The sequence below is a fragment of the Anticarsia gemmatalis genome, chromosome 3 (assembly GCF_050436995.1).
Source record: "Anticarsia gemmatalis isolate Benzon Research Colony breed Stoneville strain chromosome 3, ilAntGemm2 primary, whole genome shotgun sequence".
NCBI classification, from domain to species: Eukaryota; Metazoa; Arthropoda; class Insecta; order Lepidoptera; family Erebidae; genus Anticarsia; species Anticarsia gemmatalis.
In genome coordinates this window covers 8,982,539-8,997,316 of record NC_134747.1, presented here as the reverse complement: position 1 = coordinate 8,997,316, position 14,778 = coordinate 8,982,539, and the positions used below count along the sequence as shown (strand labels likewise).

Sequence of the window (14,778 nt, the reverse complement as noted above, 5' to 3'; positions counted from 1 at the left end):
TTTTTCACGTTATAATTTTTAAAATTTTATAATTATAATTTCTTCGTTTTCGTTCAAAAAATTAAATGTACTTTATAAAATTTTATACTTATTACTATTTCATTAAAAGTTCCGAATGATAAGTACACTTTCCATCAGTCTAACCACAGATGTCGCTAAACGACATTTTCACAAAGAAGTCTCGTATTTTGCTGCTGTTTGAATTGTCCTCAAGTAAGTATCCACATTTGAATCGTTTTTTTATTTATATAATGATTAATATAAAACAATTTTATAGTAGATGCTTAGTTGTAACATATTGCTGTGGATTAAAATTGTGGTAAGTCGAGTTTTACCTTTATTCATATTGTTATTGGTTAACAGAAACTATGTCCATTAAATTGTAATGTAAATAAGAGTCTTTTTCTAGACATATTTTTAATTAATAGACCAGACGGCTGCACATCTGTATTAGCGGTCGGAGAACCTTCCTAAACCCATCAAGTAAGGAAAGCAGTAAGTAGGTATGTTTAGATTTATACTACACTACACGTATAGCACCTAATCGTTACTACTTAGTGACAGGGTAAATTACAATCAAAATATATTCAGCAACAGGTAACTATTTAACCGTAAAAGTTATATTTTAGTTACGGATCCACAATATTGCATGGAATGTCAAAATAATATAATACTGGTAAAATGAATAAGTATTTTAATAAGATGGCTTTCCTATAAAGTAACGGATGAGCATGATTGCAATTAATACTAAACATGATATTAAGAAATCTGTAATAATTAACAATAGGCGTAACACATACTGAAAGCTAGAACAGTTGTGTACAAATAGCATGAATTGTTGGTCAAGTAAGCAGGCGGGAATGAAACTTGCTACATTATTATATCTACCTTAAAATAGAAATAATACAAAAAACTTATCAATACATAGTCAAAACAAATATACTTTTAAAATGCAATGTTTACCTAATCCTTATTTACAGAAATAATACTATGCACAGGACAAATCAACAGTAAAAGATCTTTGTTCAATTCATTCATCAATCACACAAACTTAAATACAAAAGGAATTAATACTACTAAATAAATTTAGTCAATCTTTACTGCTGCATAAATTTTTCTAATAAACGTGTAAGCCGCGAAAAATCCAATGGTCCCAGTCAAAAGCCAAAATGTTAATACCATGAGACCTGCAACATGACAAATGAAAACGTAAGATATTTTTAAGACAATGATTACAGTATTATAGAGCCTATTTAACTTGTTTTTTACCTGTGTAGCCAATATAAAGCAGTGTCGGTATAAACTCAGTTATTTCTAATTTTGTAAAGAAATAAAATATGGAATAAATTAATATGTAGACTGCTGAACCTCCCGAGACAATAAAGCTCTTCCACCACCAGTGATAATCCTAAAAAAAACGCATGTTAATGTCAAATAAAGATAAAGTACCTATATAATAAAAATATTATTTCAAGTTGGTAAATAATTCACCTCTCCACAGAGTTGGAAGTAAACCATAACAATCGATATTTGCGATACGGAAACCACTAGTATACAAAATACTAGAAACAGGAATCCAAAAAGATAATAAAATTGGTTCTCCCACAGTGCATTAAATATGAAAAACAGTTCAATGAACACAGCCCCAAAAGGAAGAATGCCAGCCATCAGAATGCTGAAAAAAAAAGAATAATATGACTGGTCATCTTTTGCTCATCAGCAGCATAGGATTACTCTTTAGTAATACATGTTATTATCATTTTAAAATGGGTCACTAAGTTGAAAAAACTCACCATATGAAAATATTCATGTACCAAACTTGTTCAGGTACTTTTCTTGGAATAAAGTTAGTTCTAACTGGGTGTTGGAATGGTTGCTTTCTACATCCAAAATAGTAACCCAAATATACCAAGGGCAATGATATACAAAACCAAAGACATAATAATGCCATCATGGTCGAAAATGGTACTGCTCCACTGGAATGTTTACCCATAATAAAGAAGTTTAAAAAGAAACATGTGCCAAAGACAATGGCTGGGTATAGAGTAGCAGTCAGGAATGCAGCTTGCTTCCATTGTTTGCCTTTCATCGTGTTGTATAGTCGCGCCGAATAATAGCCTGCGATGAGGCCCATGAAGACATAGAGGAATATGGCAGCAGTCATTAACGCCCCGCGACTCGCCGGAGATAACATTCCCAGCATAGCAATGACTAAAGAGAAAAGAAAATACATTAATAATTTTATATTATAAAGTGATGTTTTAGTTCATTACAAATATCAAAAAAAGCACATCCAATAGCTCACCGCTCACACATTTTGCACAACAAGCAATTTGTTTTATCTTTTAATGTTTTAGTCAAAAAATGTCTTACAAATTGTAATGAGGGCCATGAGGAACACTTGTATGCCACTGCCAATAACAGCTGCAAACAACATTCTCTTTGGTGGTGGGCGGAAGACATCACCATGGACAAGCTTCCAACCAGTCTCTTCCATCATGTCATCAATACTCTCATCAGAGTTGTAGCGAGCTATGTCCCTTCTTAATGTCCGCACCATTATCATAGTCAGAATACCTTAAAACACATTCAATAAAGAATATCTTTTAATTATTGGCTGATGGTTAAATAAATAGAAAATATTCATGCTTAAAGTGTTAACATTATTTTAAAGCAGCCCAAAAAATTTTTTTGTTTTTATTTTCTTCACCAAAATCACTTTAGACCTTTGTCAATGCCTTGATTCAAGATATTACCAGATAAAAATTTACTTAACTTAAAATAAACAATTAAAAACATACCTGACAAGAAAAACAACACTACTATGGAATTAACAATAGAGAACCAATGGATTTGTACATCTTTCATGCCCAAATATATGTCCCATCTCGATGCCCAGCTTATGTCTGATTCTCCCCACTCAACTGAATATGTGAAATACAATTTGGTGCCTGTATCTTCATTAACTAATTGTGGATTTGGATCTGATGGGTATGTGCAAGAATCATCCACAAATGTTAAGTCATCTTTATCTATGGAATAAGTTTCCACTTCAAATCCAACAACTCTGTAGGAATCCCTAAAATTAGAAATGTACATGGATTATTATAACAATTCCTGAAATTTTACATGATTTAGTTTTGTGTGTGTTATCCATAATTAAATCTTAAGTAGTTGTGATAAATACAAGAAAGTTTCAATAGTAAATGTTTCATAAATCAGATATATACTACTACTATACTAATAGTAATAATTAATTTAGAATCATTCTAAATTAACTATCATACCTCGTAAAAATAAACTGAATCGAAGCATTTATGAGAAATAATTATAATGTTATCATTGAACTTACTGGCTGTGCTTGTGATATTTAAGCAGTAATTTTAAATGGTTGTTGATATATGCCTTTCCTTTAGACATAAAACCCAGACGGTACCCTTGCTCTATACTTCTTTCTGAAGTGTCACTATTTATTACTCTGGTAGCCACTGGTAAATTATCAACTAGCCTGAAAAACAATACAACAAATAATTCACTGACAGTAAAACTGCAACTGAAGATTGCACAAAACATGTTCATATAGGCACTTACAAATGTACAAAATACTCATGTTCTATACGACTAGCAACTTTTTCAGACTCTTCCACACTCCAGTTTATTGGATTATTTTTGCGATGGCACAACAATCTGCACTTGATATTTTCTGCCATATGGACTTCATACGGTGTGTTTACAATTCGATCACCGCGCAACACTTCGCCTAAATTCTCCGATTTGTATACAAAAGTGCCGTTTTTCGGTAAACATAGAGGTAAAGAATAATATTCATAGGGAAGTTGTGTGTGTATGCTAGTCATCTTAACAGCCTTAACTTCAATTCTTTGGCCTTTTTTGAATTCCACCGGAGCCACTCCGGGTACATAGAATCCATTGCTAAACAGAACGAAGCTGCTCAGAAATACGCACTGAAAAAGAACCTGAAAATAAAAAAGTATTTGAGATACTTTCCTTAGAAATTTTGCGTTACATTTATATTATTTATATACGCACCCGAAACATATTTGAATAATACTATTCCAATAAATTAAAGTAAAATACAATCATTCTTCTACGAACAGCTTGCCTCGTCCTTTTCATGTGTCAAATTAGTCAATCAAAACTGACGTTTATTGAACTTCATTTGAATCATTTGTGTTATGGATTCGTTCACTATATTAGTAAATAAGAAACACGGAAAACCAATAATAATAACTACTAATGGCTCTAAATTAACTTTCAAATTCAAACTCAATAAAAATATTAGAAATCGTAACAAGTATTGGTTGAAGAATCATTTGATTTTTTATTAGATCGAACTACAAACGGCTTAAATTACTATGATTCAATATTACACTCACCATAGACTACGAACGTCGGCGATTAAAAAATGGAAGCGCGCGTCGTTAGTCATTCAATAATCGTGAAATTGTGTTTTTTTTATTGAAGAAGAGTTTTAGGGATATTTGCGTATAATGGTGATTCTCTAACTCTGCTCTTAAAACAAAAACTGTGCTAAGTTGTGCTTTATTTTGGTTCTTATTTTTCAAACGAGGTTAAACGTGAAACGGCATCATGGTTCAGGTGATTGTTTTGAAGTATTAGAACCATGTGATTAGTCATATTCTATCGTGTTTTTTATTTTTTTTATTGAACCCTTTGCAGGTAAAAGGGAATCAATACAGTCAAAAGCGATAGATGTGAATTTAAGTTCGTTTCAATGCGTATTAAGTCTATTGTTAATACAATCTGAATAAGAATATTATGTTTAGATTCAGATAAAGATAGTTTACATTATTCCCCGGTAAAATTGGGGTTTTATTTTTGAATATCTTTGTTTCTGCGTGTTTATTAAATAATAAATAATACAACACTTATTCCGTTATGTCTTATTTACAGGCTACAGATGAAATGGAGCAACCTGACCTACCTCAAGCTGTTAATTTGCTAAAAGAGATGAACATGAACGTCCAGCAAGTATCACAGTTAGTAGACAATATGTTAGTCAGAGTTAAAAGTGGTGAACTCTCTACAGATAAAGGTCTTAGTTTCCTAGAAATGAAATATCAAATGCTGCTTAGTTATCTTATAAATTTAACTTACATTGTCTTAAGAAAGTGCTCTGGTGAAAAGATTGAATCAGACCCATCAATTGACAGACTCATTGAAATAAGAACAGTGCTGGAAAAAATTCGTCCCATAGACTCTAAATTAAAATATCAAATTGATAAGCTCGTGAAAACTGCTGTGGTGGGTGGCACATCTGAAGATGACCCTCAATCATATCATGCCAATCCAGCGAACTTAGTCAGTAAGATAGATAACTCAGAGGAGGATTCCAGTGAGCTCTCAGATGATGGAGAGGACAAGAAAGACAAGACTAGCAAGTCTAACATCTATGTACCACCTAAATTAGCTGCTGTACACTTTGATGAAAATGCTTCGAGAATTGACAATGAAAAGAAGAGTAAAGAGAAGTCAAGAAAACAAATGCTTAACTCAAGTATTATGAGAGAGCTCCGTGAAGAATACTCTGAAGCACCTCTAGAAGTAACCACTGGGAATCATGTCAAGCAGTCTATATCGAAATATGAACAAGAAAAGACTGAATATGAGGAGAACTATCTAACCCGTTTACCTGTTACAAAAGCTGAAAAGAATCGTCGGAAAAAGCTAACAACAGTGGGTATGATTGCAGATGAAGTAACTGGCACCAGCAGTAATCGAACATCACGTAAACACAAGTTGAAGTCTAAGAAAGGTAAAGGATTTAAAAGAAGGCGTACACATTGAGACCAACACATGCAATGTTGTAAAATGGCATGATGGGGTAAAAATATATTAAATCTAAAAGTTACTAGATAAAACTTAAAATTATAGGCATGTATTATTCAATAAGAATTTGGCAACTAGTGTTCCATGTTTGTTTAATTTTAATTCTTTTGTTTTTTTTTATTTGATAATTATTTGCATTATTGTTCTCCTAATGCATGTTGTTAGCCTAAAGTTTTAAAGGTGAATTTTATGTCTTTCTCTTATACCTGTATCTATAATCATTGTTGCAAAGTTCAATTATTGTAAATACTCAACACATTTGAAGTTCGAACATTTAAAATGAATATAAATAGGGTAGGGGCACAGGGTAAAATCTTGTTTTTACTTATAATCTTCTCTCTATTTAAAGTCTCTTTCAGATTAATTGTGCTATAGCTATTACAAAACAAAGGCTCCATATCTAATAAAACAATTTTTGTACTACTTCCATAATTTGGATTTTGTCATTAAAACTTAAGAGCACCTTACATTTGCGAATGTCCTATATATAATTTATGTATTCATAAAGTGGCTTATCCATTTAAAAATTTAAACTGTATATACAGATACTTTAAACAGATCATGTTTAAAAAATATCATAAGACAGTTATGTAATAAATATCATTATTTAGATATAAGCATGTAACTCACTTATTTCTTGCAGCATTCAAATAATTACGTCCATGGAGGTGCTAAGGTCTTACTCTTTAGTTTTTCTGCATTGTGTATCAATTTGTGCATTCATTTATTCATTTTAATTCTGTCAGTACTAATTTAATTTAATTAACTGCAATTTGGAGTTTGTGAATGTATGCACAAGTGAATATTTTTATTTCTTTCCCAAACACTGTGGACCCAGCCTCAAATAGGTTATGGTTGTAGGCATTTACAATTACAGTACCTACTAAATAGGCCCAGAGGCGACTGTTTTATGCTATGATGAGTATAAAGTAAATGTTGAATAATATTTGTTATACTTATTTAAGTTTTAATTTATTGTTTTGATTTTATGCTAATATCATGGACTTATTTTACTTAGGGTAGTCCTAAGTTATTTTTTAAAACTCCTCGAAAAAGTTCTCCAAAGATCACATTAAGTGACAAAATAATAATATTTTACTTGCGAATGGGAGGATATTGATTCCAATGTCCAAATTAATTAATTGGCTATAGAAATTGCTTCATTTATAGCAACTACCAGTGTTACTGTCATACCATGCAAATAAAAATCATGAGATTGATTGAATTATTTTATTATCATAATTATTTCAATAAAAATCCTATCAAATTTTAGAGGTTCCAGTTATTTGGTATGTTTATTTATCATCAATAGTTTTTTTATAGGTTATCATTTTATTTTGTCAAATTAGTTTTTATAGGCTTTAATTATAAGCATTTGATTCTCACACGACTTTCGGAAAATGATTGTTACTTACCTACCTCTTAGGTAGTAAACCTATATACCTTTATATTTTAAGGATGATAAAATAAAGCCTTAAGTTTGATTGAGAATTCAAAGAAATATCATAGTTTACTGTCTGCTTTGGCTAACAGTTAAGTATATTTTCGGTATAACTTCGTTAATTGATTTAGTTGTATTCTTTTGTTGTTTGTTTTCAATTTAATTTCGTATGATATATAATTTGTATGAATTAGTGTAATAAAAAATATAAACAACTTATTTGTTTTCATTATTGTCCAATGACTGGGTGAGCCTGGGGAAGTCTTGAAGGCATGTAGCTGGGTCAAAAGATTGGTACCGGAACAACCTCATTTGGCGGATATGGCCGATTGGTGTGTGGGTATCAAGGCATTGATAGTCGCCCTTAGGTGGTGCTGTGCCGTGGTTGTGGGTCAAGTCGGAGCGAATTACACGATTCATCAGCCAAATTGGAGACGACATTGTCAACTGCAAGTTTAAATAAAAAGTTAATTTATGGGCGTAGTCAGTATTTACGCACTATTCCTGACTTGGGACACAAAAATATCCGAGTGATAACTACAATGAGTACGTCCATGATTTCATGTAATGACTAGATTAAGTTTAATTCTATTTTATTATTCTGGACTTGTAGGTAATTATTAAATTACAAGATTCAATTTCTTGTTTTGTGTGCGGGAATCGAACATGTGATCATCGCGACCAACCGTGCCTCGAAAGTCATTTTGGGCATAAAGTTTAAAAAACGGGGTCAGTGTTCTTAAAAATTGTGATATTGTGATCAATCGGGTAAATAGTAAGTAGGTAATATGAGTATGAGTACGTACTGGCTTCGTTACTGAAGGGAATGGATTTCTATAATCATCTTGTTGGTTGGTCAGATAGTCCATAATACCAAAATCTGCTGGCAGTTGGGGTAAATCTGCTTTCTTCATCAACTTGTTTCTTCCTGGAGTGCTAACATTTTACACGAGAAATAACTAGATAAATGAATAAGTAACTAGGTAGATAGTTAAGGATTTTTCAAGCGGCGGCGCTACGGTTATTGCGGCGAGGTGACCACAATAAATAGGTACCTACTATTTATTTACAACCGTAAAAACCTATTTAGCTGGGTAAGATGCTGCTTAGATTTCTATTCTTACTTACTCAGTGCACGGATACGATGTAAAATTAACAAGTGGCTTGAAAGAATACACTGGGTCTGTTTTAGTGAAGACCTGCGCTAGCATGTGCCGCGTTTCTGTCATGCGCACGCCATGGTCTTCGCTTCCCCAGCGCGTGTATGTACTCAGGTGGTTGCTCAGACCGTCTCGGTATACGTAATTATCCCGTTTCTCAGCGTGAAAAGCAAAGTCCCAATTTTCTACCTTCGTTTTGGGTCCATAAGTATTCTTGGAGAATAATATTTGTTGAGGCTTTTTTGCCATTGGATTTTTGGTCCTCATCTTGATAAAGTTTTATTAAAACTTTGGTATTTCAAAACATAAACCGGTTCTTATAAATTGGCACATAAATAAATGACATTTAAACAAATAATTGTTTATTGTCGTTGCTGACAATGGTTTCAATTTCAATGATAAGGTCCGTCTAACAAAGAGGTTGCTCCGGCACCACTTTAGTGCAGCGCTTATGTGAGCGGACAGGGCCCGTAGGATTCGTGGCGATTACCATATGGTGCAAATATGTTAATTGACAAACAGTTGTTCTGGGTCTACTTAGTTGTTCCTAGTAGGTATCTTTGTGAAGATTCCCGGTAATAAAATTACCTACCTACCTACTTGATTTGATTGTAAAAATGAAAATAACAATAAATTAACGTTTCAATTGCTTAGCATTTTATTCAAAAAACATTATAATTATAATAAAAGTAATTACTAAGATTGTAAATATTCAAATGCATAAGGGCGGAAGCCGGAAGGCATAAAGGAAATGAAAATAAAAACCTATCGATAAAAATAAAGACGCAGTACATACCTACCTACCTCAGTAAGTGCTTTGGACCTACCTATCCTTTGAACTTAGTTAGGTACCAATCTTAGGAATTTTTATTTAGGTTTTGCCATAAACCCAGTAGGCGTACTATGAGGTGCTGGAGTTGTTTCAACACACGATAATTTTTCTCTCCACTTAATTTCTTCATCTTTTACTTTGATACTCTCTTCAGCACAATCAACGAATGCTTCAAAAAATTCGAAGAACGTTAATTTTATGTTAAGGTCCATAATTTTGTCCAGTGTGTGTATCTGAGGGAATATTTTAGCAAATATTTTGATGATAGTTTTGCTAGATAAATTGGCAAAATTAAATAATTTCAAGCTATCTGTTATTATTTTCTGTTGTTGCTGTTCAGGAACATGATCATCTGAAACAAGTTGAAGGTATAATTTTTTCATATCCAACTTCCAGATGGAGTCTAAAGTCTTTTGTATCACGATCATGTTACGAATTGGGTTTTACACAAGGTTCGCTTACCAACTATAAAACTCATTTCATCTCCAAATATGTAGACGTTTCGTCCCAAGGGGAGGAATTCATCAGGTGTTTCGAACATAGGTGGTGATGGCCGGTCTACAACATGCGGGGAGCGGTACACCCCTCTCAGAAAATTGCGCACTGTATGCGGCTCTCCTATAGTTCGGTACAATTTGTAGGCCGCTTTCAAAGGCACAAATGCACCAAAGCCATTAACCAATCGACCTGAAACAAAAATTGAAATTTAATGGCAATGATTGATAATGTCTTTTTTTTACAATGTAGGTTTACTGACCCAGATATTATGTATAGTCTTATTATGTCCAAAACTTTATAGCACGACTATATTGAAGGGGCACTTATAATGCGTAGGTAGTGAGCAAAAGTAAAAGGTAAAAGTTATTGTGGTAAAAGTTATTTTTTATTACTTAGTATAATACCTTTGTGTTCATTGGATCCTGGCAGTACATCTTCTTCCATAAATTTCCTGAAAGCGCTAGCCAAAATTGTATCGGGTCTTGCACCGGGTAAATGTCTTTTGGCATATAATTTACTTGCTACTGTAATCAGACTATGGATAAATTGCCAAAAATATATTTTCTCGAAAGGATCATGCGGGGATCGCGCAAGCCATTCTCGATTTTGATAATATAAAATATCTATATCAAATAATGTCATTCCTTTTTCGTGGATATTGCAATCATAATATAATTGCCACAGAAATAAACGTATCATCACAGGTTTGAAATAAACTTCCATGTTATTACATATCGTAGCATATCTGTAATAGATATTTTCTAAATCAGTTTCATAGCATCTCAAAGATTTTCGTAACGAGCTCTCTTCAAATACAATTAAATCTTCTAGATGATCTTCTGGATTATGTTCTTCTAAATCTTTATCTCGTTCGTCTTTACGAACCGGTGCCTGCACCTCTACAGATTTGCGAAGCTTGTTGTTTTCGATGTAGTCATTGATTATGTTAGTTCTGATTTCTTCCTGTTTGTCAAGATTTTTAAGAGCTTGATCTATATGGTAAGAAAGACCCACAGAACTATCGCATATATCAAATTGAAAGGGTTCCCAGCTGGCATTCTTAAACATATCATTAGATGACTTGTGGTCGATGGATTTCATAGGGCCCAGGGTATCATCAATGAAAAGGTTTTTGTCCTGAAGGATAAGACCACTATTCGTGACAAATCTACCAACTCCATTCTTCTTATTATTTTTGAAGTCTCCCTTATAAAACGAGCCATATCCTAGTCCCAAATTTAATACACCGTAACCATTTCGCTGGCCTTTTTCCCAGTAGCCACGATATGCATTTAGAGAAGGCAGGGACAACGTGTTATTATAATAAGCATCCCATATGTATATCCCGTACCCGGACATAACACCATTTTTCCATTCACCACGGTAGAACTGCGGAAGTAGAAATATGTATTTTGAAGGTAGGACGGTATGTTGTCTTCAAAAATAATATGCTACTCTGTATCAAATTTAAAACTCACGTCTGTATTTGGCCAAATCATAAGACCTTTCCCCTCTCGAATGTTTCTGTCCCATTCACCTTGATATCCGCTTGAGGCACAGTATTCTCGGGATCCATAACCGAAGCGTTCATTCTGTAACAAGAACAATGGGTTTATAAAATAATTACAAGGATCTATTATAAAGGGTCAAGATCTATTAAAAGGATGTTGCCCACAAAATTAGCCATTCTTATAGTAGCGGAATACAAATTAAAAGCGTAGGTACCTACCTACCTACCTATATAGGTACATACTCTTAAGTCCACACATACATATACACAAGTATGCAGTTTGCGCTTGCGAGTTTAACGGAGTCTTAATGGGTCCGCTCCGCTCGCATTGGGAACCGGGCTTTAGGGTCGCCGCACACACGGTACAGAACGTAAGGAAAGGAAGGACGTCGTCGCTAAGGAAATATGCTGGTGGCGGCGTTTTAAACTTACTCGCATATGCCATAGGTAAGCACCTAAAGGCCTATATTTTCAACGTGGCTAAATCTCGTATAAGTTTACTTACATGTATCCATTGTCCATCGTAGGAATTCTTGAAGCTTTTATCATAGTAAATGACTCCTTCTCCGTGCTTAGTCCCACAATGCCATCCGCCCGCGTAGGAACGTTGTAAACGCGAGTCCACGTAGAGACCTTGCCCATGTCGCAGGTTGCCGGAAAATTCACCTTGATACCAAGTGTCGTCATGCCATTGTATCAAACCCTTGCCCACCATTTCGTTGTCCTTAAACTGTCCCTACAATAAAACAACCTCGAATGACATAGGTGGTTACGAAGTAGGTACCTAGATAATGGGGTGAAATTAGGTATATTAATATATGCATTAATAATACCAACCTTCTACTTCAAAATCATAATAATTTTGAAGTCTTGAGGATTTTAATTGCACGTTTAGTGCAGTGGTTAAAGTGGTCACCTCGCCGTAATAACCGTAGCGCCGCGTGTGGCGGGTTCGAATCCCAACCGGGACAAATATTTGTGTGATGAGCACGAGTATTTTGTTCTGAGCCTGGATGTTAATTTATTTTTATATGTATGTATTTATAAGTATATAAGTATGTTTATCAGTTATTTGGTTACCATAGTAGGTAAGGTACAAGCTCTGCTTAGTTTTGAATCAGATGACCGTGTGTGAGTTGTCCAAAAATATTTATGTATCTCTTTATTCTTAAAATACTTACATAAATCTATTTCTATATAAAAAAACAGGTAGACCCTTACTAAGTAAACAGTGCCATCTGCCCATTGAAATCGACCTTCGCCGTGCATGCATTTCATCGAAATATTACCCTCGTATGTGTTGCCATTTCGGAAACGAATAAGAGCCTTCTCATCAGGGGCAGACCACCACGATACTGGTTCAGCAATCTATATTTTTAGTTGAATAGAAAATTTTATTAATTTGTTTGGGATAACTTGATCCTTTTCTGGTCTATGTATGGTTACTTGCGCCTCAGAATTTACAGACCTACTTACTTACCTACAGCCATATAGGTACCTAAGTACTATTGTGCCTTCAGCTCCATATTGGTTGGATCAAAGGTAAAACATATTATATACTACTACTTAGTAAATATATATAAGAATACCTGTGTTATCTCTGACAAACCAAGCTTTGATCGACTTGGTTTCGTTTTCGAAGATTTTACTGAAAGTATTAAAACAATAAATAAAGTGCTTACCTACATAATTTAGTCCAAGACTATAAAATACTTACTTATAGGCTTCGACTTCTTCTTGCCCGTGAAAGTGAATGTTTCACTAACAGTTTTGCCGAAATCTAAGTTAGTGTAGCTTTCAACCTGTTTCGGGGGTGCAATAATTTCCCAAGACTCTACAATACTGTGCAACATTGATTCAAACATCATAGTAACGAGTTCCTTCTGCACGGATCCTTTGGGTCGATTGGCCACCGACCCTGTTGAGTCAGTGGTGTAAAGAAGAGGCGTCTGTCGGTCATGGTACACAGACCACGTGTCAGTGTCACCTTCCGGTCGACCTATTCTCGACGTAATCAAGGAACTATCACGGCGCGTAATCGTACGCTGGGAATCTACGTAATACATTATTTTATAAAACGTTTGCTAGATGTTTACGAAAATAAAGATTTGACCTTTGGTTTTGACGTGTGGTTAATATCAGTCACAACCAAAAAGTAGATCAGTTATACTCTTTAGAGTTCGTAATCACTCGAAACCCGTCACTATGCTTACATCATATAACAACGCACATTTTTAAAAAAAGGGTGAATATTTTTTTCCTAATTCATGTTTTTTTACATAGGTAGACAGATTTGGTATTCCTTACTATGTAGGTATTAGATTCATGATCCATAATAGAAATTTAGAGATAGATAAATTATGTAGCTACGGATAACTTGTTCATATTCGCCATTTGGATTGCGCAGATAATTTCACAGATTTGAAATTTTGTTTTGTTTGGGAATAGACCTCACGACCTCATGGCTCGGTGGCAGCTGGGTGGACCTGACCTGACCACCCTCATCATTATCGCTATGAATGATGTCTCGCTGTATTCGGTAAATTATCCGTAAGCATTATTAAAATAAAACAATTTTAATAACTATACCGCATATTGCTTTAATTTAAAAAGAAATTTTACTTTATTTTTTAATTTGGGCTTGTCTCGATGCCGATGTAACGAATGTCCCCATAGTGGTCTTTCCTTATTGTAAGGAAAATGCGTTAACTTTGAGTTAACCGCAGATTGACCTAAAATTATAATAAGTACTTAGGTAACAATAATTTGATTACTAGAAGCTAACTAAAAACATTTTGTAGAGGTAAATTAAACGTACCCAAATTTCTGAATGGTCTCAGGAGCTGCCACACAGATGCATCTCCATTTAGATCATCGTGTTCATTGCTAACTGGTTTTAGTGTTCCCTGAGATGAATCCTCAAGAGGCGTTTCAGATACCGCTACTGCTACTGTTTGATTATCATCTCCCTTACAACTTATGGCACACAACGATGCACAGGTGACTAAAATCTTAAAACAACAAGATTAATTTATTTTCGACTTTACATAGGCACTTAACACAAAAAACTGACGTCGTTATTCACCTTACAAAACATTTTTGTTAAAAACGAGTGATTTAAGTCCGAGGTTCGCTATTATTCTACATGTGAATGAATTATACGTGTGCTTATATTGCTAGGTACTTAAATTTCACCAGTGTAGTCCATGTTAGGACATGCGATAATGCATAAGCGACTTCAGTGATCCAAATAATTATTGTGAAAGATTGTTACCGAGTATTTTAACTAACGCAGCAATAAGTAAACTGTGTATTTATGAGTTGTATGATAGCTACAATATAACTCATGCACCTACATACTTATTACACGGTGGTTAAAAGACTTGCTAAAGCGCTATGATGGAATATGTAAATCAATAGTTCTGATTGACGGATTCAGGTAGTCTAATCCCCAGTGATAAGAGCT

The 14,778-nt window shown here is 34.1% G+C and overlaps 4 protein-coding genes across 5 annotated transcripts; 1 reads left to right on the top strand and 3 right to left on the bottom strand.

Moving 5' to 3' along the window:
* Window positions 1-677: 677 nt before the first annotated feature.
* Window positions 678-4,180, bottom strand: TM9SF4 (transmembrane 9 superfamily protein member 4). Its single transcript, XM_076136309.1, has 9 exons — window positions 4,051-4,180; window positions 3,592-3,977; window positions 3,353-3,508; window positions 2,802-3,079; window positions 2,374-2,577; window positions 1,794-2,211; window positions 1,492-1,675; window positions 1,270-1,408; window positions 678-1,187 (listed from the first exon to the last, which is right to left on the bottom strand). The coding sequence occupies exons 1-9, from the start codon at window positions 4,057-4,059 to the stop codon at window positions 1,087-1,089; spliced, it is 1,875 nt and encodes a 624-aa protein (XP_075992424.1). The 5' UTR covers window positions 4,060-4,180; the 3' UTR covers window positions 678-1,086.
* Window positions 4,181-4,419: 239 nt separating this feature from the next.
* LOC142987499 (neuroguidin) lies at window positions 4,420-7,527 on the top strand. The gene is made up of 2 exons (XM_076136306.1): window positions 4,420-4,620; window positions 4,936-7,527. Exons 1-2 carry the CDS (start codon window positions 4,612-4,614, stop codon window positions 5,827-5,829), a joined length of 903 nt encoding a protein of 300 aa, XP_075992421.1. The 5' UTR covers window positions 4,420-4,611; the 3' UTR covers window positions 5,830-7,527.
* Window positions 7,376-8,965, bottom strand: LOC142987500 (uncharacterized). Its single transcript, XM_076136308.1, has 3 exons — window positions 8,441-8,965; window positions 8,119-8,248; window positions 7,376-7,759 (listed from the first exon to the last, which is right to left on the bottom strand). The coding sequence occupies exons 1-3, from the start codon at window positions 8,737-8,739 to the stop codon at window positions 7,529-7,531; spliced, it is 660 nt and encodes a 219-aa protein (XP_075992423.1). The 5' UTR covers window positions 8,740-8,965; the 3' UTR covers window positions 7,376-7,528.
* Window positions 8,966-9,106: 141 nt separating this feature from the next.
* Window positions 9,107-14,551, bottom strand: LOC142987498 (uncharacterized). Of its 2 annotated transcripts, none has more exons than XM_076136304.1 (10): window positions 14,398-14,551; window positions 14,131-14,323; window positions 13,030-14,044; window positions 12,902-12,960; window positions 12,534-12,680; window positions 11,818-12,048; window positions 11,281-11,394; window positions 10,207-11,191; window positions 9,767-9,991; window positions 9,107-9,656 (listed from the first exon to the last, which is right to left on the bottom strand). In XM_076136304.1, the coding sequence occupies exons 3-10, from the start codon at window positions 13,376-13,378 to the stop codon at window positions 9,340-9,342; spliced, it is 2,427 nt and encodes an 808-aa protein (XP_075992419.1). In that variant the 5' UTR covers window positions 13,379-14,044; window positions 14,131-14,323; window positions 14,398-14,551; the 3' UTR covers window positions 9,107-9,339. The 2 variants fall into 2 exon arrangements, with proteins under 2 accessions (XP_075992419.1, XP_075992420.1); XM_076136305.1 differs by having other exon boundaries at window positions 14,131-14,316; window positions 14,398-14,504.
* Between the last annotated feature and the right edge of the window lie 227 nt (window positions 14,552-14,778).

What these genes read in the sequence shown, in the direction of transcription:
- LOC142987500 (XM_076136308.1), bottom strand. Translation starts at nt 8,739, where the DNA reads ATGAGGACCAAAAATCCAATGGCAAAAAAGCCTCAACAAATATTATTC. An exon ending in ACATCGTATCCGTGCACTGA is followed by an intron (nt 8,249 to 8,440) that starts GTAAGTAAGAAT and finishes GTAAAATGTTAG; the next exon opens with CACTCCAGGAAGAAACAAGT. An exon ending in TCCCTTCAGTAACGAAGCCA is followed by an intron (nt 7,760 to 8,118) that starts GTACGTACTCAT and finishes TTAAACTTGCAG; the next exon opens with TTGACAATGTCGTCTCCAAT.
- LOC142987498 (XM_076136304.1), bottom strand. Translation starts at nt 13,378, where the DNA reads ATGTATTACGTAGATTCCCAGCGTACGATTACGCGCCGTGATAGTTCC. An exon ending in ACGATGGACAATGGATACAT is followed by an intron (nt 11,395 to 11,817) that starts GTAAGTAAACTT and finishes TTCTTGTTACAG; the next exon opens with AATGAACGCTTCGGTTATGG. An exon ending in TGATTTGGCCAAATACAGAC is followed by an intron (nt 11,192 to 11,280) that starts GTGAGTTTTAAA and finishes CTACTTCCGCAG; the next exon opens with TTCTACCGTGGTGAATGGAA.
- TM9SF4 (XM_076136309.1), bottom strand. An exon ending in TACATGAATATTTTCATATG is followed by an intron (nt 1,676 to 1,793) that starts GTGAGTTTTTTC and finishes TTTTTTTTTCAG; the next exon opens with CATTCTGATGGCTGGCATTC. An exon ending in GCTTTATATTGGCTACACAG is followed by an intron (nt 1,188 to 1,269) that starts GTAAAAAACAAG and finishes GTCATGTTGCAG; the next exon opens with GTCTCATGGTATTAACATTT.